The sequence below is a fragment of the Chroicocephalus ridibundus genome, chromosome 1, assembly GCF_963924245.1.
Source record: "Chroicocephalus ridibundus chromosome 1, bChrRid1.1, whole genome shotgun sequence".
Taxonomy (NCBI): Eukaryota; Metazoa; Chordata; class Aves; order Charadriiformes; family Laridae; genus Chroicocephalus; species Chroicocephalus ridibundus.
In genome coordinates, this window is record NC_086284.1 from 2,667,372 (window position 1) to 2,692,375 (window position 25,004).

The window sequence follows — 25,004 nt, forward strand, 5'->3', positions numbered from 1 at the left end:
GTATGGTTTGGATCTTGAATTTTTGGTGCCAAAGTGCAACCTTCCAGTACCCTAGCTGAAAGACCCAGTTCTGTAATCCATGGCATACCAACACAAATGCTAATTGTTGAGTGACAACTACAAGTGGTATCTGGGAAAACAGGCAAAATTAATCAGGGGAAATACACTAAAATTTCCATCAGGAGTAAATTTCCCTCTTTGCATACTTCCCTTTCTAATTGCTGTGCACGTACCAACCAGGAGAAATTTCAATCATTTGAGTCTCAAGATTCTAGACAGCACCTGTGATTTCAATGACACTCATGAATTCATTGCCTACTTTAGATGTCTTCGTAAAACATGACTTTTGACACACTTTCACCGAAGTAGTATAATATATAAAATGGTTGTAAAGGCTTGATATGAAAAATTAACAACCTTCACTTATAGTGCTGAATCTGAAATGTCAAAAGCAAATTCTTGGTGCAGTGACAGTATTATGGGAGTTTGTATCCTAACCAAACCTGTATGACTTCTTCCAAGAGTGTATAGCTACACTCTTGCCACAGATACTACATGAGTCCTCCTACCTGCAACTCTTAGTCACGGGACCCTGAATAGGCTAGGAGTTCTGATTACAGCTTATGCAATCTTCACCAGATCAGCAACTGAACCGTCTACGCGTGTTGCTGATTACACCCAAGTCAACCATTAATCAATTTGGGCATTTACTGGGAGCAGGTTTGACTGCTTCATCAGCTAACCGAACTGGTCTAGAACCAGCTCAGGAGTATCTGAATGGTCTTGCCTTGGGCTGCGCAGATGGACCTTAATACCAGTGAGGAGTAACAAGTGACATTTGGTTTCTGTCCCGTGTACTCCCCCCATGCGGGCTTCAGTACATTTCGGGTGTGCATGCTGATACGTTTTCTGTGTACACAGTGTAAAACATTACAGGCTGCTTTTTAGGAAAGCTTGTCTTAAGGATACAGTCATTACTATTCAGAATTCAGATGTTAGAAATCAGCGTAATCAAAGCAAAAGCAATTTGTGATATGCAATTCACAAGTGTACTCTCACACTGTAGAGTTATATTTTTTTCCCTGCTCCCCACTTCATCAGTGTAGTGATTTCAACAGCATAAATGCAAGAACTATAACGATCCTCAAAAGATACAGTAAGCAACTCTAAATATCTGTGGAATGATTCATTTTCTGCATAGAATACGGAAATAATTTGGAAAAAAGAAATTGCCTCTGCATTTCCCTAGGGATTGTAATGTTTCTGTTCCAGTATTTCCTTAACAATATTGAAATTTTAATTTTGAAAGTCAAACTAAATCTTCCTCTCCACCCCTTTGTCAGCTAAAAAAATGGGGTTTAATATCTTTGTCACTTCCATTGACCTTGCTTTTCATGCAGTAACAGTAGTGGTTTTATGCACTATAAGCATTATTTTAAAAAAATCAGATAAGCTAGCTGCTTCTAGGGCTGTTCTTTAAAAATGAAATAAAAACCTTTTAAAGAATAAATTGTTTAAGATCCCAAAACATTAACAAATTCTACACGCAAAATTAGAATGACAACATAGCTAAATTTAGGCTCAACCCAAAAAGGTCAGTTGCATAACTAGACTTTAAGAAAATTCAGAACTTGTAACCCTTTATGCATACTTTATTTGGGGTTTTTTTACTTTCTTTCTTAACAAAACAAAGAAACCTTTCCCAGTGACTTCATATCGATATAGCAGCTTATAATGACTATGGCTTAAGATGAACTCCTATATCCATTTGTCCTGCTATTGCAAATTGGCATGGAATATCGCTGCATACATACATATGCTTTATCAAGAGCATTTTTTTCTTGTTCTTTTCAATGTTTCCTATCAAAAATTCAAGTTCAGGAGTTTGCATTTCCCCTGCATTTGTGAGTAATAAATAAGCATCCCTCTTTCTGCCCTCCCTTTCCTGTATCCTCACCCCCCTCCCCCAGGTACTACTTCTCAAATTAATACAGTATAAATGCTCTGATGCTTAAGAAACTACAGAGAAGCACAGTAACTGTATTACTTTGTCAACATTTTAACTCTAAATCTTCTCCCTTTACTTTTTCAGTTACAAAATGAAGTTTCAGTATTTTCAAACTCCCAAATATTGTGGTTCAGGTCCCAAGGTCCTTCATAGGCAGTAGCAGGAGAGGCACCCTCTCTTCTGGCGATATTGATAATCAGTAAATTCAGAATAGCTTTCATTTCTTGGGTTGTGTTTTTTTAAACCATATTTTGGGAAAATTTTGGGTGCAAGTATTGAGCCTGTATAGCAATAGGTGAGCTCTACAACCTGAGCGCTGCACACCAGAAGATGTCTGAACTTTCTGTCTTGCTGTATTGTAAGGCTTGTGTTATTTCCTGCACATATACACACCTTTAAAGCATTGAAATAACATGAAAAGATTAGAATGCTTATACAAATTCACCAAATTGGAGTTGGAAGAGAAACTCATTGCAAATAGGCACAACTCTAGTCCACCAGGATAACATAAATTATCTTTCCCACTCCTAATGCGTATTCTGAACTGAACTGGGATCTAGAAGAGAAATTTTAAAGATTTGGAGTCATATTTAAATCTCACTGCAGGTTACACCATTAGAAGTTAAGTCTACAAGGAAAAAAAGGCAACCAAACAAACCACTGTTAAGTAATCACCAGATAATTTTGTTGGCCAAACACATAGCACCTTCAACCACCCAAGAAATGCACTAATGGCTTTAAAATATTCTTCGTGAAGGACTGAGCTACTATTTCTCACACTAAATAGGGAAGTGAGAAAATATGGAGACGAGTCAACTGGAGTGAAATTGCTTTAATGAGGAATTAAAAGGGGGCTGGTAAAGAGCTCTAGCAAGTGTATAGTCAGACTACTTCCTGTCTGCAAGGTGAAGAGGTGGAAAATTCAATATCTAAACTGGGATACAGATCAAAAGTGTCATGGTTTGCAAAGCAACCACATGCCAAACCATGGAAAGATTCCATAGGCAGAGATTCTTGCCTGTATATCTCTGGCCTGTATTTCATTAGTAGCTCACATTTCACTTTCAAATGTAATTTAGGTACTTCCAAATCTGTACTTTACTGGAAATCAGTTGGACTTTGACTCATGAGATTATCTGAAAGCTCATCTTCCATTTTATAATAGCCAATTTTCTCACTAGGCTAGTGAAACACTTAGTAATTCTTTAAAATGTTATTCGGTATCTTCTGTGTCTCTTAAATATTACAAACATTTATAGCAATATTTACATGAAAATGAATTTGAATCAATAAGAAAAAAAAAATCTGCAGTCCTCTCCACATGAAAAGGAAAGCTTATCCTAAAATAAGGATGGTATTTATTCAAAGCCCAGATGGTATTTAAAAACACCTCTCTAACTGTTATACGTGCACATAAATGTACTATGCAGGTAAAGGGGAGTTTAGTTTCCCACAATTTTTTGTTTTCCTCTCCGCTATTTTCCCCATTTTCATAAACCCCTCTGCAGTATTTGCGTTGCCAGACTGAATCAGGGAACAGCATACCACCACCCCTCAAAGTTGAGACTTCCAGTCCAACTCAAATTTGGATAAGCATCTTAAAGTTGTGAGGGTTATCATTACTTGTATCGCACTGCAGTCTCTGCAAACAGATGGTTCCGATTATATAGTCAATATTTTCAAAGAGCAACAAATGTTTTTTTTGAAACAGGAAATGTAATAAGTACTGATCAATAAATCTTTCTGCAGTAACATGAGAAATATATAACTATTTGATTACATTTTTCCTAATGATGATTGTATGTCCTTTTAAAAACAAAGAAAGGGCAGAAGAATCTGATCCAACTGTTTTAGCCTTTGGTTTCTCAAATCAATTTTTTCTTTACCGTGGGAAATATTATTATCCTTATAGACCCATGAAAGTACAGGTTTGTTCTGATAGTGGGGAAAAAAATCTGAAAGGGAAAACAAAATATGTAGAAATTTTAGAGTAGACACAGGAGGTGGATCCTACTACGTCAGGAGGGTTTTTTATAAATCTTAGTATTTTTATGTTTCTGACTGTTCCATTAATTAGTATTTTATACTTTTTTGGACAGAAGTAGTAAGGTGCTGTGAATCTAATTTAAACAGCTCGTTCGGTTTTGCAACACCTTCCACAACAGTGTCCTCAAATGGGTTTGCACGATCACTGGCCTCGCAGAGACTCAGCAGAGTGCTACCACCTGATTTCTAAATCAGAAGCATATTTTTAGACATATCCTGATCACAGTCAGACTTTACTTGACTTCGCAAAACCAACAGAAATGGGCATATTTGCAAGCACCTACATACAGAGCTTATGTCAACTATAATAAATAGTGATAATTAAATACAAAATAATCTGGGGGCCTGAGTCAGCACTGCATTACTCCAGTGGGATAACTGCAGTGTAAGACTTGCACAGGGCTGAGGGAAGGTTCATTATTACTGTTATAATTCCCTCGCATTTCCATGACAAATTACGCTGCTATAATTAGAGGTCCCACCTGCTTTCCATGATGCCTCCTATCACTTCACTTGGTACTAATGATCACTCTTTTTTACGCAGTGCAGAAAAACACGCATATCTGTACCTGTTGGAAATACCTTTTAACTCCGAGGGCTGCTCATGGTGCCTGTGGATGCGTGTCACGTATCTCACAATTGGACAAAATTGAAGGAAAGTCTTAATTTGCCAAGGTCACACAAGCTGTCAGTGGCACAGGCAAATTTCTCAGTTCCCAGCTCTTTGCTCTGAGCAGTAAGCTTTCTTGCTCTTTTGTGTGCAGCTACAACCCTGGAAATTATTCTTCCCCCAACAGGTACCCATAGGTAGCCACAGGGTAGCTTTATTTACCCTGTCTCCACAGTAATATTTCATTTCTAAGCTCAAAGAACTCTCTCTTGGGGTAAAAAGAGTAATTTGTTCTCCAGGTTAAATCTGTTCTCGGTTTTTCTGATGAGCCGAGAGTCTAGCAATTACTGTGACAGATGGAGTGATGATTTTTATGATGTGGAAACTTGTCCACAGGAATGAAACTGAAATATCCAAACCCATTTCTCATATCGGCCTTTAGACAGTTGTCAGGTAATAATTGTCTTTAACTTTATTCACCGTGGGCAAGATTTGAATTAGTGAATGGCTCCATTAGCTTGTTACTGTAGCACTCCTATGCAGCGTGACACTTTCTGTCAAGTTTTACACTTGAACCAGATACGGAACCAATATTAAAAATGTGGGTTTAAATTTCTCCCGATGCTCAGAAGCATTTTAACATTGTGTCCAGAGTTTTAGTGCTCCATCCTTTTGGAAGAACTGTTTCAAGGGGATTTTCAGAGACCAGAACAAGAAGTTTGAGAGGGTGCTTATGTATACTGAAAATAAACAATGACACGTCTCACAGAAATGGCCACTTCAAACCACAAAGTTATTATGTGGACTTAGTTATGAACTGACTGGATTTTCACGAGATGATCTGAATCATCACTCCTGCCTTGCATCTAGCCAGTAGCGTTAGGTGGTGAACGGTATCCTCTGAAGCAGGCATCAGGCAAAACTTTTGCTTTTTGAGGCTCATGGTCCAGTCATCCCACGCTGGATGACTGATTGCCCTGGCCAAAATCCTCAGGCAGGAACCAGTCGAAAGTGGCCTGATACCGTTCCAGTCTCCTGGTTCCAGTCTTCGCCATTAATCCCCCAAGGACACGGGAACTGACATTCCATACTTCAGGAGCGTTTCCTGTCGCTTACTTGGAGACTGAATTTCACAGCTTGCTTATAGGCAGGGAAGGAAGGAAACATCTTGCCTTTGTTCCCAGATGTCTCTCCATAGCTCTGGTTGTAATCATAACAGCAGGAAAATTTTAATACTAGTAATTTACGGATGTTTTCTTACTGAGAACTGATGATACTTTTTTCTTCTCTAAAGACATGGTAAAGAAAAAGCTGCTACTTAACTAAACTGAGTTAATATTTCTGTCCATTTTATGAGCTAAGAATACACAGCTTAATTTCCATGGATGCAGAATATGAACAGAAGAGGATCTGTAGCACAAGAAAGCACGGTATCTCTGAAAATCAAACCATACATTCCAAAAATATGGAACATTTCCCAAATGATGGAATAAACACCTTAATTTTTCTCTTTTTAAGATATCATTCTATTCTGTTTAATGAGATTAGCTATCCCTCTCAATATAACTGAGTAAGAAGATTATTTTACTGATAGATAAAGCAGAGCAAATAGAACTAAGTGATTTGCTCAACTACAGAGAATTAGTCAGCAGCACGACTGGAAACAAAGCCCAGCAGCTCTAACCTGAAGCATCCCATCTCAACCTTCTGTAACTTTACATAATTAGACACTTGAACTGTAGAGATTTTATGCCGTTACAGGTTACGACTCTCCTGCAACCATCTCCCTGAGTTTTTAAAAGGTGCATCTTCCTAATAATTTTAATTAATAGTGTCCAAAATAGAAGACTCCTCATTAAAAAAAGGAAAGAGCATAAAAGAGTGTAGGAATGTTTTTGCTTATTAGGGTCAGAGATTCATCCACGCAAAATAACATGAAAGCTGAGGCTGAAAGGCAGTATCATTTTCCTTTCCTTAACTGTAACAGTTATATGACTGGATCATTTACTTGAAGAGAACACTTGAGTCAGGATTAAAAAGAAATTATAGGAAACTGTTACAGTTAAGACTTTTTAATTTGTTAATTGAAAGTGATAAGTAAAATCCACAATTAATTTGTATAATTTCCAAAAGATCCTAAATAACTTAAAGGCCTCGGGAGTCTGATTCACAAGCAGGGACAATTCGCATTGAGACGTTGCATTCAAGTTGTAGACAGTTAATCAACACAGCTTATGCTTATTTTTGTCTTGCCTCATTATATATAACTATAAAATATTTCAGTTCTGGAGTTGCTTTCAGAAGCAGCACAACCTGCTCAGGCACAGTGGGTATGTAGCTACCTGCACCTGGGCTGCATCTTGTCAGCCACTGCACTGTGTGCTCCCGGGTGCGCGTCAAGGTCTCCAAGCTTATTTTTAGAAAGGTCTGGGTGCCCAAGTTCAAGAACTACTTGAATTTCTAAAGATGTTGTTTAGGGAGTGAAGGCCATATCATTTACATACCTAATTCTCACTGAAATCACCAGTAACAAGATGCTTCAATTCCCATCAATATGAACATCAGTACCCAAGCCAGCCCCTGTGATGACCGGTTTAATCTCTTAAATTGCTTAGGGACTGCTATACGCTCTGAGCCTCTGAATGCCTAAATTCCTGTATAGGCGTGCCTTAAAGTCGCTTCTTAAAACAAAAAGTCACTGCATTCCCTTTTTAAAGTGCCACCATATGGTTTTAGGGAGCTACTTTATCAAGAGCTATTTTAAACAGGTATCTTTTATTTTCTAAAGGTGTTTTTTCTTTGTGACTATAGGATTATTTTTTTTTCCATTGACACTGAATAAGTTGAACCTCAGTATCGCCTATTTTGCTGTTCAAAAATCCCCAGAAAAAATGGTGTACTTATTCCCTTCCACTGCCTTTAAGCAGTGCTATTTAGTAGTGTCAGTTCACCACACGTAAGCTTGCTTGTGGTTGGGTTGTGTAAAATGCAGATCACTCCAGAATTTCATTCCAAGGTGTTAAAATGGGAAAAAGTACATATCTGCTCTAATTCTGATTTTAAATATTTAAGTATTTAAACCCATCTGCCCCATACAGACCAATTTCCAATTTTGTAATTATTATTTGAAATTTTCACGAAAAATAAGCAAACGGATACAACTAAACAGTAAAAGCTCGTTTTAAATTCAAGAAAGGTGGCTGTGTTTATGTGGGGCGAGTTGAAGACTGAATTTCATAATATCATTGCTTTTTACTGCGTGTTTGATAGGTCCCATTTTCGGGTTGCCAGGCATTTCAAAATATGGCTAGATGTGTTTGGGGAGATATAATTCCTATATTAAACACATGGGATTGAAAAGGGGATGATGAGTACTCCTGTACAATGTGAATTTCAATAAAGATGACAAGAGCCTCCCTGGAAGGCAGCCACACACAAGTACAGCTATATGCATCATTTTGACAATAAGCTTGTTCCCAGCAGGTTATTGTGAAGAAAACGGCTGCGCAGATATTAACAAATGAGAAAGGACACGATAGGGATGAGTACCGGAGAGACCTACCATTCACACCTTTTTCAAGAGCAATTACCTTAACTTCCTTCTAGGAGCAGTCAAAAGCGACCAGCACCACCCCAGCTGTGCCTTCGTGGCCTGTGGAGGGATGCTGGGGATCCAAACCGTTAAGGGAGGGGACCCCAAGCAGAAGTGCTTAGCGTTGCAGACATTCACTGGTGTGACCGCAGAGACTGCTGGAGCGCAGTGACCCTCGGGCGCTCCCACGGAGGCTGTGGGAATGCAGCCACGCTTTGGAAGGAGCCTTACGCATCAGTCATTAAGATTCTGGACATTATAGTCTCCTGACCCGTACCCGCATCCCTTTCTGCACACTTTTCTCTGTGTAGCTCTTTAGTTATACAATGCTTAATTACCCTGGAATACCTATGCAAATGGCGTGCTGTTTTCTGCGAAAGACTTTGCTCTGTGCCAATATTATCTTCTCTCCCTAATTCCCACGGGTGAGAAAGCAGTGGTGGTCCCAAGAACTGGTGACATGAATCTAATTCGTAATCTAATCTGAGGGGAGACCTTATCACTCTCTAATTCAGCAAATACCTCAAAATCATTTTTATGTTATTAAATAATAACACAAATTGCCATTAGTAATAGGATGCTATTGTCTCAGACAGAATTAGTTTTCAAAGACGCTCTATGAGATCATTGTTAAACCTCTTTCAGAGACTGGGAAACAAAGCACAAAATCATTAACTGCCTTGCCTAAGACTGCAGATCGCAGCGTCAGCCAGAACTGGGACTGGCTTCAAGAAGCTAATCTAGATTTAAATAGCAGGCCAAATACTCTCAATACAGGCACCTGAGTGCCATAAGGAGGATCTCCAAGTTTACAAAAGCTAGACTAAACATGAACAAAATTTTCAGTTATTTTTATTTTCTTGGGAGGAAGCATGATCCCAAGCTTTTCTTCCATGCCTACAAAGTCTGAAACTCTACTGTATTTGCTTTACTTGCTCTACTGTTCTCTTCCCCTACATGAATTCAAAAATATTGATGCAATCACATGAGCAAACACCTATGGAAAAAGAAGTAATCACTCAAACCAACAATATCAGGGCTTCTCTTTGGCAAAAACTATGCCGGCAACTAGCGTGCCCAAAAGACTTTGTTGAAGACAGGGAAGCTAGTTCTGGGCAAAACTGAAGCATTTTTTAAGTGTGTTTCTGCAGTGGTGAATGTAATGAAGTTTTCAGTGCAAAGACTGAGAGTACAACATTTTGTGTCGGGGAATGCAGAAACACAGTCTCGTGTTTGTAGAAAGTGTTACATCTATGAGCTGTGATTTCCTTTCGCTGCCAATAATCTTCTAATTGTCCACATAATTGTCAATAATGACAGAGGCCAGCACATGAATACTCTGCATCTGTTCCCACGTGGTGCTCTCAACGGAAAACCTACTGCTCCAAAATTCTCCTTCTACTCCTGCCTTCAATGGGACAGATTTTCAGCTGTTACATATTGACACAGCCCTGTTAGTATCAATTCACATGAACTGATAATTCAACCAAAAACCAAATTACTTTTACCCTAAAATGGAAGTATATTGTTCTAGACCTCCAAATCTCTCAGGAGTTAAGACTGGCCACCATAAAAGCAAGGGTCATAAACTTGAATTTATTATAGACAAATAAGGCTTTGACCTATGAATTCTCTTTGCCTATTAAGTTAATGAGCCTTGACAAAACAATCGTCTGAGGAGTAGCTGACAAATTATCTGGAGCAGCAATTTGAAAGGCGTTGGCTGGCTTATAAGCATTTCAATTGGGAGAACATGGCATCATGTTCCTCTTCCTCTGGAAGAGTTATTTGTCAAACCAAATTTCTGGCAGTTCAGCAGCAGATTCTCAATATTGGAGCACTGAGATACGACGACGACTGCAGTTACCAAACCAAGGAAATAATCCCTGTCCCTTCCTCCCCAAACCTGAAGCTAACAAATTCTGATGAAAAACTCTTTCTAGGAAGCCTGCAGGAAGATGGGGAGATATCTTTTTATATTTGACTGGAGACAATGGAAGTGTATAAAGTGGAGGAACAGGGCTTTGAGGAATTCAGGTGAGTAAAAGGAGACCTTTCAAAATACCTGGTTAATATTTGGAAGACTTTTGTAGTACAACGTCCAATAGAGATGGTGGTATCACAGCTGCGGATTTAAAACAAGGTCTTTTTATGGATTAATTCTTCCGAATATTCAACACTATAAAGCCCTGAGACGCATCACCTTTGTGAAATTTAGGGCTGTGAACAATGAACGCTTCTGCAAAAATAGCCACTTGGATTAGGGTTAAAATGGGATTAATATTTTTCTAAAATCTGTTCTCCAGCTGTGAATACTGAGTCAGTTTGGAAATCAGATCATGGTATATGTTGTAAAGCTGTCACTTTCCTCACCAAAGGCATTTGGTGAAATATTATTTCAAATATCTTCCTCCACAGTCAACTTTTAAAAAGAGTCCTGTGGAAAAGATGACAATATTCGAGAACATCAAAAACTGTCATCTTTTCCATCTGAATGTTATTTCACAGTGGGAAGGAGGTATAAATTATAGCAATCAGTTGCCTCTACCACAGCATGTAGCAGAGCATAGTGCAGAGCATTTAACCATGAGCTGTGTCTTTTCTCATCTTTTGTGTTCTTTTTGCAGTTTTTGTTGGACTGTTGAAATAAACAAACTGATTAAATATACAGGGACTAGAGCATAATTTTACATCAAAGCAGAACGCAGAGAGAAAGGAAACCTTGCTCTTAAAGAGAATCGTTAACTCACGCTCAGTAGAACAAAACCCAGCTTTTTAAGTCCTGATGTCAGGTCATCAAATATCTGATGACCGGGTATTCAATCAATCACACAATAAAGCAAAAGGACGTAGAGAATTACACCTTCAGGTGGCAAAATGGCCTTTTTCTATGACATCTCCAGGGCTCCGCTGATTATTGGCATCTGAGTATCTGGTCTGCAGGAAGTAGCCTTAACAGATTCACCCTTTCCCCCCCAGCCTATCTCCATAGTCCTGACAGTTGTGTCTGTAGAGATCGACCATTTAGCAATTAATTAGATCTCTCTGTGGCTAGCAAGCCACAGTCTAATCCTCGGTGCTCCCAAGACACAACTCCACAGCCCCAAAATCCCCTGGAACCCACTTGCTCAATTTTCTAGTTCAAGTTTGTCCCTTCCTTTCTAAAAGGACCATTGATCTCAAAGGTCCTTTCCAACCATGAAGATTCTATTATTCCATGATCAAACAGGAGGCTTTTTATAATGATCTCTTCTGTTGTCTGGCTCTAAACACACAGAAGCACGGTGATGCTTCCAGATAAATGACTCATATGTACGCTGCACCTAAAGACCTCAAGTCATTTTACTACTTTTTGGCTAGTTATGTCCTTTAAGATAATATTTGCAGAGAAATTAAAATATTGTGGATAGATCTGTTAGTGCCCAGCACCCTTCTGGAGTTATTTATACCTTTAGAAACATTGCCCTGATCAATGTTTTTCACCCAAACTTGCACTGGCCTTAACAGCTTGACTAATCACTTTGTCCAGTGATTAAGCATCTTTTTACAAATTCTAGAAGCTACACAGTTTTCATTCTCATAAACTGACAGCTTCTGCATGGTCTTGCCACATCTGCTGCATTCTTCACTGGTATTAGTCTTATTGCTTTTTTAATTTAGCTTATATTTCATAGCACTGCAAAGCCTCTCACAGCTGTTTTTCTAATCCCTGGGGTTTCTTTCCTGGTATTGTATCTTACGTTAATTTACTATTTTACTTTCTGCTTACACACTTCTGCTCTTCTCTTTCCACATTACTCTTTTCTTTGAAAAGTGTTTTCTGTAGAAAATGTCTATGATCAAAGCTCCAAATACAATTATTTTTCTTCTACTCCAGAATATAAAAGATTATAGGTTTTTTTCCTGACAAAGGAAGCACTCAACATCTTCTTGAAAACTTGTGCCTAACTCTATCTCCCAAGTCTTGTTCGCATGTAGTTTACTACTATCCTAGTAGACTATAGGAGAACAGCTGAGTTATATTAGCATACAGTTTTGGGTAGTATGATTTTCTTTAATTAAATATTTCTCCTGAGGCAATCGCTGACAATATTTTATAGAAATGTCTTCCATTACTTCAATTACGGAAATATTCATCATTTTGGGTTTTGCTGACTGTCCTCTCTGAGCACAGCTAACCTCGGGAATGCTAAATTTTAGACGTATTCTCAACCACCAGTTGGTGAGGGAGGTGATTATTTTTTGTTCAGTTTCTTCTGGATGGCTGAGGCGGCCATATAAACCCAAAGATGCTCAGTGAACAAAGTATGCACAACACAGAAATAAAACGACTGAATCAAACCAAATTACTACAGCTTTCAGTGAAGTTTGAGTTACTTTTTGTACTCGCAGAGAAACAAATACTGAATTCGGTTGTAAAATGTGACACATATCGTGTAACCTATTTTAGAGCACCATTCCAATGGAGCAAAACATTGCCTGTGTTCATCACTGGATTTTGGATGACCAAAATTATATATCGAGGTAGCATCTATCTTCCAGTGGTGCGGATGTGAAAGCATGGTTAAAAACAAGCACAAGCTGTAGAAAAAGAAGGTCTATGGTGAAGATGCAAAGTATGAGCTAAATCCAGTGATGTTCATGCACTCTAACGAAGGAGGTGAGGAAGAAGCGCATGCAGTACCTGGTGATCTCAGAGTCAGGGAGCAGGCCTACGTGGTAGTGGGGATAGGGAGCTGTAAGAAGGAAGCTTTTGTCACACTCGACAGGGGAATAGTGCCTAGGAGAAGGTGGTTTATCACACAGTTTGTTCACAGTGCTGTAAACAGGTTCAGGAGGCCTGGTGATACAGAGACAAGAGTAAAAGATCAGGTGCGTATTAGTGGCTGAGGATATAAAGAAAACACAGCAATCATTTTAAAAGCATGCACAGCAAATACGGCAAGACCTTTCCAGTAGCGCTTTTCTGACAAAGTGTGCTGTTAAAGGAAACATTAGAATTTCATAATACAGTATTGCAGCATACAAGCAACTGCATATAAAGACATACGCAATATAAATCGGACATAAAACTGGCTTAGTGTAGCGCTGAAAGGGAATATCTAATCTCTGAAGTTCAGTGATGAATTTTCCCACATGCTCTGCTTTTTTTTTTTTTTTTTTCAATCTGACAACATTACTCTTGCACAGCTTTCTGTCATCTGAATTTTTAGCACTGCATAGAAGAAAACAGGATGTTTATTACCTGAAAAGAGGTATTTTTTACCCATTAATTTAAGATAAAGATGAAGTACATATTATGTGTTAATACAACATACTCCCGCCCCAATGAGCTGGGGCTTTGCAAGTAGAGCTGTGGTCAAAGTGAGTCATATCCTACAATAACACTGGTGGTAACAAACTGTGTAAGCAATTCATCTCATTGGCAGGCAATTCGTTTCATTTCAAGCGTTCTTTGCTCTCTTTCTGATTCAACCTTCAAAATCTGACTATGCGGACCACATCCCAAACAGTTAACCTCGTTGACAAGGCTACTGCCATCGAGCTTGCGCTGCTGCTCCAAATATCAGGCAGCAGTCTGCGAAGTTAGATATGAAGAATAAGATGTTAAAAGTGACAGTGACAGGTCACCTAGCATTTCTCTCCTGCTGCCTGGAGTCCAACCGCTTGGGAGAGGCAATACTCACCACGAACCTCCCAGGGAGTCGCTGGGCAGAGGGGAGGAGGGGATGAAGCTTTTAGTACCAACCAGCCAGGAATCCACAGGAGACAACCAGCAAACAGTTTTCAAAAAAAAAAAATGCACCACATCGTACATTTCCCGTCATGCACCTTCTCCAGCTACTGCCTTGGCCCCAACAGATACCTCTGGGCCTATCGGCAGAGTGAAACTTGACTCATAATTTGGTGAAGTTTCAGTTCTAAAGAGTGCCAAGATGCAATTGCTGTCATATCCTCGCTTCTGCCAGAAGATGCAGGGTATGCCACTGCCTTTAATCACAGCAATACGGTATTAGCTAGATGAAAATCTTATTTCAGAAGCCTGAAAATACCAAGAGGCCAAGCGGTTAATGACCTCTTTTTGTTCTTCTGGCTGCGCTGTGCCTTACATGGGTGTGGTTTTTGCTGTGACTTTCACAGGTACCAGAATTTATTACGGTCGTGGATGCACTGGCAGATACAGAGAACATATTTTCCTTTGTTGTTCGCTGCTGGGTTTGTCCTTTGGGGGAAAAGGAGTAGCTACTTTACTTAAAAATTGGTCTCACTCAATGCTAATAACATTATTCTTAGCAATCTGACATATGATTTGAGAACTCTCTGTGCCTGACTTTCCCAGGGAAAACTTCACAGTTAAAAAAATGGCAATTTAAGATTACTAAATATCAACACAGCAAAGCTGTCACTCACTTGGTTAGAAAGCATTCTGTCAAGCATTTAGTAAAATCCCTTTAAAAATGTTTAAGATAGCAATTCTGTTTTATCAGCACATTTCACACTAGTTTCAGAGGGTTGGATTTAATAATTTATTCGCTAAATCAATTGCTTCTTTCAATAAAAAAAATCCAAACTAAAAACCACTTCTATTATTTCACTTTAGACCAATATTGCCTTTGATTCCCTCAGAAATCACTTTTGCTTTTAGCCAGTATATCAAAGAACAAGTACAAATATCAAATATAAATTATACCTACTATGAAAATTGAAGAAATATTACCCCAGTGCAGGAAGATGAATAAAACCTGGAGATTTCCCCATGGCTGAAAACACTAGCCAGTCCTTAAACAACTCGTTAGCTTCCTATATTCAAGTTCCTTGTCTTCTCCGAGTGGTAGATGACATGTGAGCGTCGCTACCCCTTGGATATATTGTGAGTGCTCAAACTACACTGAGTCATCAGTGAGTGACCATCCAACCTTGTGCTGAGACACAAATCACGCCACAGAGATGGAGAGATACGAGGGACTGCTCTGTTAATCGTCAGTTACAAACTGCTTCCAAAAGCAAAATGAAGGTAAGCATTCAACATCTACCTAGACATTGAGACCAAATTAGTCCTTCAAACACAAAGACAGAGCCCTAACAAAATATCTTGCGAAGCCCAGAAAATTTTGAAATATTTAGTATTTTTCACTCCATTCAGTCTTGCTGGATGGTAAGATAACAGAAAATTGGAACAAGTCACCGCACTGATGTATAAACTCCTCTACTCATTGGTATTATACAAGCGATACGGTGACCTAACTAACAACATACGCTCTGTAACTAAGCTGAAGAGGGAGGTCTTAAGGTTAAGAAAAGGAATTCAAACTTCTTATCCTTTTAAAGCTTGGACTCTTTGCTTACAATAGGATTCAGGGTATCAGCTAATTCCAGTTACCAGTGCACTTCTTGAAAGGCTTATGAACTGGTTTGAGATCCAACCCGAACTATTCTATGATACTCTGATTCTCTGAAAATGTAAGTAGTAACGTAGCTGGGTTTGAGCATGCCTCAGTAGATAATTCAACGACAAGAGAGAGAATCGAGTCACTCAGTGGCACAAGGTAAGCTTTGAAATGGTAGCATGAACAGCAGATAGTCATAAACTACTTTTCTAGACAAAAAAACAATGGAGAGCTGGAATTGTTAATCAGGGTAGACCTAACTGCAATGAGGCACAATCTCCACGGAAAGGTATAACTAATTGGTGGAAAAGCTAGCAGTAACAGTGGGAGGTAGAAGATTGATCTGACACTGGTTTAATTTATTTATTTCATAACAGATTGTGTAAAGAAAGCAAATCTTGCTAGTTTTTTGTAGTCCTTATTATCCCTTGTTTGGATCATCATTCTGTTACTGTTTCAGGCTGTCTTTATTGCACAACAGAAGTTATAAGAAAATGGCGTTATTAAAACTGTTCTCCCCTCATCATCATGCAGGGTCCTCAATTTAATTTTAACTTTTTTTTATTGCAGAATCCTGTTTGGTAGGGTTCAGTTGCCAACACAGCGCATTAAATGTTAACAGTTTCATTTTTTGGATTTTAAAGCCTTTTATGATATGGAAAGAAACCAGCTAAGCTCTCACAGGATATTAAGTATGCAGGGCTATAGCCAGGAAACGCTAAATTCAATCTGAGAGAAAATAAATCTCACAATGCTACAAGTTTCCAACTTCCTTTTTTTTAGTAGCAATTTTTAATTGTACCCAAGTTCAGTAAAGACAACTAATATATTACTATGGCGAATATAATGTTGCTGGGAAGTGTGCAAAAAACCTGTTTTTAAATGTATATCATTATTAAAACAAAAAATCAATGGCAATTTAATACAAATGACCTCTTCCACTTCTAATAACGAGTGATTTTTATATATATGACTTTTAACTTCATTTAGTTTCTTGTTCATATAATCTTCTAAGACAACCACATACCTTTTGTACCATAGGTTTATTTAGAATAGAAAGTTGATTTTATTTCATAGGTTGTGTCCTGGCAATTCAAATAAGACCCAGTCACTCATGTGACATGTTTATTTCAACTAAATGAAAGACAGAGAAGGGGTGTGAAGAGCAGGAAGAAAGTACCAGAAGTACATTACCTTAGTTCTTTCTGGAAATCCTTCTATAATCAAAGATTTCTCAGCTTTTCCATTATTAATTGCTATTTTCATCAGCCTTAAAGTTTTCCGTAACTATAAAACAAATGCTTAAGATCACAGCAATTTTTTTAGCACAGTAATCAAGAGTAAGGATCGCCTTGTTCCTAACAATACTATTTAAACATTTTAATTGAGTTTTCAAATGTAATAGAATCATAGAATAGTTCGGGTTGGAAGGGACCTTAAAGATCACCCAGTGCCACCCCCTGCCCTGGGCAGGGACACCTCCCACCAGCCCAGGCTGCTCAAAGCCCCGTCCAGCCTGGCCTTGAACCCCTCCAGGGATGGGGCAGCCACAGCTTCTCTGGGCAACCTGGGCCAGGGGCTCACCACCCTCACAGCAAAGAATTTCTTCCTGATATCTAACCTAAATCTACCCTCTTTCAGTTTAAAACTATTACTCCTCATCCTATCACTACACTCCCTCATAAAGAGTCCCTCTCCACCTGTAGGCCCCTGGCAGGTACGGGAAGGCCACTATAAGGTGTCCCCGGAGCCTTCTCTCCTCCAAACTGAACACCCCCAACTCTCTCAGCCTGTCATAGCAGAGGGGCTCCAGCCCTCTGAGCATCTTCGTGGCCTCCTCTGGATTCATTCCAAAAGGTCCGTGTCCTTCTTGTGCTGAGGACTCCAGAGGTGGACGCAGTACTCCAGGTGGGGTCTCACCAGAGCAGAGCAGAGGGGCAGAATCCCCTCCCTTGCCCTGCTGGCCACGCTGCTTTTGATGCAGCCCAGGATGCGGTTGGCTTTCTGGGCTGCAGCCACACATTGATGGCTCATGTCCAGTTTTTCATCCACCAGCACCCCCAGCTCCTTCTCCTCAGGGTTGCTCTCAAGCCATTCTCTGCCCAACCTGTATTCGTGCTTGGGATTGCCCTGACCCAGGTTCAGGACCTTGTACTTGGCCTGGCTGAACTTCATGAGGTTCGCACGGGCTCACCTCTTAAGGCTGTCCAGGTCCCTCTGGATGGCATCCCTTCCCTCCAGTGTGTCAACCGCGCCACACAGCTTGTTGTCATCGGCAAACTTTGTAATGGTACACTCAATTCCACTGTCCATGTTGCCAACAAAGATGTTAAACAGCACTGGTCCCAGTATGGAGGAGCGCCACTTGTCACTGGTTTCCACTTGTACATCGAGCCGTTGACCACAACACTTTGAGTGCAGCCATCTAGTCAGTTCCTTATCGACCGAGTGGTCCATCCATCAAATCCAAACCCCAGAACCCCAGAAAACTGGGTTCCTCTACATTTTTCTAGAGAAAGATGGCCCTAGCCTGATCCTGCCAGCATCCTATCAGCAACTTCTCCTACCTGCTCTATTGCTGTTCCTTGCCCAGTCTTCCTGCACATCTATCTGTTATCCCAAACCCCATGTCTCACTGTCTGAGGGAGCTGCTGGTTCAGCAGCCCTGAAACTCATTGCTGCTCTTCTCCAGGCTATTTTTCTCCACTGCTTCTTCATGCCTCTTCACCCATTTCTCACTTATGTTCTTCTTTGTCCTAAATTCCTCTTCCAAATCCAAGTTTTCTTACACAATAAATGCCAGTCTTCCCTTCTTGTGATTTCCATTCTCACACAATCAGTGACAAGTTCTCCCTTATTTTCACACCCAATCTCACCGTATTCCCTTGCCAAACACACTCCCCCTATTCCTCCAGTCTCTTCAATGCTAACATCGGACAGGACTGGGCATTCAGAGCACAGAACAGAATCACTCCTGATTATGTTTGTATTTCAGAAAGGACTGGAAGAAATAAGTAGAGAGAAAAACTAGCTTTGGCCATATAATGTTCTGCTCAATCATGCTGGCTTTTTAAACAATCTAGTCAGTATTACAAAACTGGGGGAAGCTTTGATACACCACAGTGTGAGGATGGAATAGTAAAGAATTCTACTGCAAAAAATATTAAATACATTTTGGAGGATAAGTGAATTGCAGTTTTTCCAAAGACTTTTATTTATTGGCATTTAGATAGATTTTTCACAAATGCAGTAGAAATACGATGTGTATTCAGTTTCATCAGCTCCGATATTTCAGCATCCTGAAGCTATGTATGGAATATTACAGTACTTAAAATATAATATCACCACAATTTTTAACAGAACAGAATAGAATAGAATAGAACGTGAACTATGCCATGTAATTCTCCCTCCATCCCTTAAATGACCAAGCTGATATAGTTAAAAATAAATGCAATTTAATTTTATAATAATAGTGGTTAATTAAAATTTCTTTAAAAACAATAGATATAATTTACACTAAATTTAAAAACAAAACAAACACGCAACCTTTGCTATCCCTAGATAAACAAATCCAGCCCCGGGCAAAAACTGAGCTGAAAGTATTAATTTGAATAATTGATCTGCCAAAGTTATGAGTGATTTAATAGGAAGAATAAACAAAAGGCATTCTCAGTCTCCACATATTACTATATATAGTTTATTCTCTTTAGGGCATAGGTGACATGCTGAGGTAGGGTTAGGTATGGTGGTATGATTGTTGAGAGCTCACGACTACCTGTCATATATAACTGCATCAGTTTACTTCTATGTATCCTTTACTAATTACTCACATAATAACATCAGGTCAAAAATAGTGTAAAATTCACCATTTGAAAGTTCTACCTACAGTATTTGATCTTTGCCTGGGAGACATGAGTTTCAGTTCTGTTCCCTCACAAGAAGTAACAGGAAATGCAGTTAACTCCTTTCAGCAAATATACACTTTTAAAACACCCAGAATATTTTGTCAATGGATGATCTAAGTTAAGTCATTAAAGATCCCAAAGGAACAATTTTCCAGACTCATTGCTAAAAACTGCAGTTATTTTTCCTATTGTTGTGCTTCATAAAACTGTTGTCAGAAAACTGTTATTGATAGATTTATAATACACAAACCGCAGTATTAGTTGTAATGGTTTAATACTGAAAAGTCAAATCTGTGTATCAATACAAATTTAAAGGTGCTTCCATAAAATATCCTCAATTCAACTAAGAAGTTTATGTAAGTAAACAAGAAACAGTTGAGGAACACTACTTTCAATACAGGGAAAAAATCCCCTGAAACTTCAACTTAATGGTCCTCCTTTTCCTCCCTTCCAATCCCCAGCATCTCCTCCTCATCCAGAAAATGTTATTTTGCAAAGATGCATGTAAAAGAAATCAAACATGCTTTTCACAGCAAAAGAGATAAGTCAGTCAGCTTTTTCATCCATGAATCTTTAATATCTAGCCAGAATTAAATGTTAAAGTGAATTTTTTATCAGCTGAAGCACAGAATTTTGATGTTACCATTTTCTAATGTTAAAAAGGAAGTAAAAGCTCAAGATGGTAGTTCTTTATTTTTATGGCTCTTTCCCTATGTTGTTCATTAAAGACAGATGGAATGAACATCTAAAAGCTACAGCATTTTTAGACTATAATTTCAATATTTCTGGAAAAAGGAAGGTAGGCATCTGCTAAAAAGTAAATTGTAACTTCTCTCTCAGCTCTATTAGTAATGAAATGTTCCACAAAATCACGAAAACAAAAAATCATTCTTTTCTACTATCATAGAAAATTTGGTTGGAATGCACCTCTATAGTTCATCTCATCCAATCTCATGCTTGAAGTGGGATTATTGCCAACATTAGATCAGATCAGTCATGATTTTATCTAGCCAAAGCTTAACCATCTCAAAGGGTGGATGTTTCACAACACTTCTAAGCAACCTGCTCCAGCACTACTCCACCCACCCACCTGGTGTCTTTTTTTTCTTCTCAAATTGAAATCAGAACATCCAAAGCCAATGCTTGTGGCTGTTGGTGCTTCTCTTCTGAGAAGAGTTTGGTTTCATCATCTTTGTTACTGAGTACTTATAGGGTGCTCTTAGATTGCCCCTTATTCTCTTCTTCACAACATTAAATAAGCCCCATTCCCCTCAATACCGCTCTAACCTCCATGTGATATAGGACTCTGAGAAGCTGATGGAACCTCTCACGTTTTTCCACATCCCTCTTGAAGTCAAAGAATGGGAATTGGTCACAGTCTTCTAGAAAATAACTTATCTTTTTCTGTTGGCCATGCTTCTCCCAATATAGTCAAGTGTGCTGATTACCTGACGGGCAATGAGAGTGCACTCCTGGGTCCATGTTCAGCCTGGCATCTGCTGTAACCTCCAGGTGATTTTCAATGAAGCTGCAATTCAGATGTTTCACGGCCCATACAAGTGTGTGCAGCTGTTCCACCTGAGGTGCAGGCTTCTTCTTACTGAACTTTAGGAGGTTTCTCCTGGCCGAGTCCTCGAGTATATCAAGATCCCTCTGGAATATAGCTCTGCCATTTGTCATGTTAACCACTCCCCCTTAATTTATTATCCTCTGCGAATTTGCTGAGGATGCACTCTGTGTCATGATCTAGGTCATTGATGAAGATACTCACTGACGCCCAAGGTATCCTGAACTACTGTGCTCATCACTGACCACTTGACAGATGTCGAGTGATGATCATTACCCTTTGAGCCTGCTAGTTCAGTCAGTTCCCAACCGACTCTCTTCTTTTAGTCCACTTTTCTTCAGCTTTCAAACGAGAGTGCTGTGGGAGACTGTGACGAAAGCCTTACCAAAGTCTGCCGTTGCATGCCAATGAGCATAGCCATGCTGGGAGAAGGCAGGAGACACCATATAATCCAGGAGATACCCAAAAGGCTATCCAGAAGGTTTCAAAAATCTTTACAAATCATATCTTCTTTCCAGCTATGGATTAGTTGTACGTGTTTATCCAATGCTTCCTCATGTGTGGATGAGAGGCGGCTGGAGGAGTTATAAAGGGTTGTCCCCGTGTTACAACTTCTCCTGCCCACAGAATTGGTATGAGAAATACCTTTGCAGCCACTCCCCAAAACAACTAGTGGAGAAGAGGAATCACCATGTGCCTCGCAGCAGATCCCAGACACACGTCTGTGGGAGTCATGGCATGGCTCAGGTATGCTTGTGGAGTCAGCTGTGTTTTCACCCAGCAAAGAGACATTCCTGCTCAATGCAGCACCTGCGCCGCAGCACTGGTTGGTATAGGGCAGCCACTGCTCTCCCCTTACCCATGCAGCTAGTCATTTCATCAGGAAAGGCAACCAGGCTGCATAAGCACACTATTTGCTTTTGGTAAATCTATGCTGACTGCTCCAATTACATTCGGGTCCTTTAAATGCCTGGCAAAGATGATGTTGAGTATTTCAGGCTTTTCTAGATCATCTCTCATTACATTGTCTTCTGCCCTCCTCATTCATCAGTTTTTCCCTTCATCAAATTCTACCTTCAGTTTTGAAACTAGGACACCTGCAGAATCACTTATTGTTATTCTTTATGACTCTTGTAAGTCTTAGCTCTCTGATTTTGTCATTAGGCAGTCAAGCAATGCCTGTCTAGGTCTTCTATTTTAGGCCATCAGAAAGCTCTTTGCTCAGCCAAGGCGGCCTTCCACTGAATCCCCCTCCTTCCTGCTCAACAGGATGGTTCATTCCTGAGTTCTCAATAAGTTTTATTTAGAAATCATCCATCTTTCACGGCAACCTCTGTGGCATGCTGTCTCTGTGGCAGCATCCCAAGAGATTTTGCTTAGCAATTCTCCAAAAAGGCTGAAGTCTGCTCTTCTGAAGTCTACAGTCACAACTTGCTGACTATCTTTCCAGACTTCCTTTGAATCAACCAACTTGTGGTCACTCTGATCCCAGCTATTATTTATCATCATGTTTGCCACTAGTTCTTCCCTTTTCGTAAGCAGCAGGTCAACCAGAAAGTTATTCCTGTTTCTCGCCTCTAGCAGCATTAGGAAATTGTCAGCAACACAATCAGGGAATCTCCTCTATTGCCTGCACAACACTTTAATCTTACCAGAAACTAAAACAAATAAGGACTTAGTTGCAGAATGATGACAAATGTATTGATACAGTTATTTGGCATATAGCTTTTATGATCCCACATTCTACTAAGCTGGAATTGTATTTTAAATTTTAAAAGGTGACAATATTTATAAAAAAAGGCAAAGCTTCTATCCCAAGAGAATTTAAAATTAATCCATCAAAACAAAAAGTAAATTATGCCCATCACTGACTGATATTTTGGGCTAATAATATACACAATGTACAAAAGCTCGGTAATTTAATGACAACATGCTTCATTAAAACGTGTGGCTGAAGATGATTTGTTACATTTCTATCCCTTGTGCTCGGATTAAATTATTTTTTCCACATAGCTTTATTAAGTAAAAGTTGCATTGAATTTTTTTTCAGATGCAGATTCCATTTCAGACCAAAAAAATACAAGTTTTTGTCAACAGAAATACTTATTTTTTTAGAATAAATACAAGTATTTAGATTAAAAAAAAATTAGAACTGGAGGAAAAAAAAAGAAAAAGAAAAGTAAGAGGAAGTGGACAAATTAAGTTGACTGTTCAACCATTTAAGCTTTGCCAATAGATTCACTATAGCAAGTAAGTTAAAAGAAAGGTTGTCATCAGCCTCTCTCAAATCCTGTGTACAAAAAATTACAAAACTGGGAAAGCCTCTTATAGTGGAGAAGTTACTGTTCCAAATATTTTTAGCCGGCACAAATGAAAATCTACCAGAAGCGTTGCCACATTCTGACTACATGGGTAATAAATTTCCTTATGTGATCACCATGTAAATTAGCCCTAAAAAACTATTATAGCAAGAACCAGAAATATTTTTAATGGATAGCACTGCAGTAGTTGGCAATCATCTTAATTATAAAAAATTATGTGAGGAAACCTAATTATAAATGCTGCAATCAAGGGATCTATAGGTTTCACTAAAATTATCACTATGATAATTAACCTCCCAAAAGATTTTAAGTCTTTCTTAGCCGGTCAGCAACAAAGACTTTCGAAATATGTTCTCATTTTAACAGCAGACTCATCAGTAAATCCTATGGCATTGCACAGGAAGAGTGCATTCACTCCACCCAGTTTACAGCTGTGAAAATCACTGTGGGAATTAACTGTGGCATTTTCAATAGTCTCACTTGAACCAATAGGCAATAATTAGCTACATGGACATTTAAAAAAAAAAAAAAAGGCTCAGCATGGTTCAAGGGTTAAATGGTTTGGTTTTGGCTTCTTAGTCGTTGTAGTCAGAGGAATAACCTGGTCTCCTGGCACTTGTTTGGGTGTCTCTCAGATAGTGCCGTATGATGGACGTCCAGTGAGGAAATGCAATGGCAAGAAGTCCCATTTTTCTTATGACTACATTAATTTTATCTTTGTGCTTATGTACCCTGGGTATCGGTGTAGCGTATAAGCTATTATCACTAATATAATTAACTGCATAATAGTCGTCTTCTTTTCAATAGGTTGAAGTTTAGAACTACGAGATTTTAATCTGATTTGCTCTGTGGCATTCAGATTCATCTGAATGCATTCTGTTGCCGTCCACAGAAGGTCATGCTTGTAAAGTCAGCCTCTCCCCTTGATAGCACCAATATCACAGAAGATTTCAGATACCTGACTTGCATTAGACAACACACTAATTTGGGAATCCAGATAGGAAGAAGAACACCGGAGTGCAGTATTTCACAGAATATACATGACTCCTCTGGGCATTTGGTTTTTTTCCTCCAGTAATACACAATGGAGATTGGTGTGAATACCTCAGTCAACAACCGGACTGTGTTAGTGCTTGGTTTTACTGTCAGAAACAAAACCAGTAAAATTAACTTGTTTAAAAAACCCCTAAGAATATCAGGATAGGAATACATCTTTCTTCCTAAAAAGATCAAAAAGACATACTAACTAATTACAATATATATCCTGCACGGTTCTTCAAGCAGGTATGCTTTCAACTGGGTACCTGCCGAGCTAATGGGCTAGGACTGCCATTGCCTTCTCCTCTATGACTATTTTTTTTTCTTTTTTTTTTTTTTTTGGTAGAAGTAATTAGGAAGTTAAAATCAGCTACACGGAACATGAAGTAACACAGGACTGTCTAAAGACACTCCTTCATTACCTTACAGATCTTCTAGCTCTTTCAATGGTCTTTTAATTCTCAGGGCAGCTTTTCTCAAACAAGGACATAGGATTACTTCTTTCGCTTTCTGTGACTTGTTGGTCTCC

General features: G+C 39.1%; 1 protein-coding gene across 24 annotated transcripts in view; it reads right to left on the reverse strand.

The window, feature by feature from the left end:
- DLG2 (discs large MAGUK scaffold protein 2) overlaps positions 1-25,004 on the reverse strand; it is a 1,060,606-nt gene that overhangs the window by 266,900 nt on the left and 768,702 nt on the right. For 20 of the 24 annotated variants that reach the window (XM_063325909.1, XM_063325871.1, XM_063325889.1 and 17 more), the window contains one exon: positions 12,941-13,096. The exons of the other annotated variants lie outside the window; for them this stretch is intronic. In XM_063325909.1, coding sequence (XP_063181979.1) covers positions 12,941-13,096 — 156 coding nt within the window. The remainder of the gene's footprint in view (positions 1-12,940; positions 13,097-25,004) is intronic. 24 annotated transcript variants of the gene reach the window in all.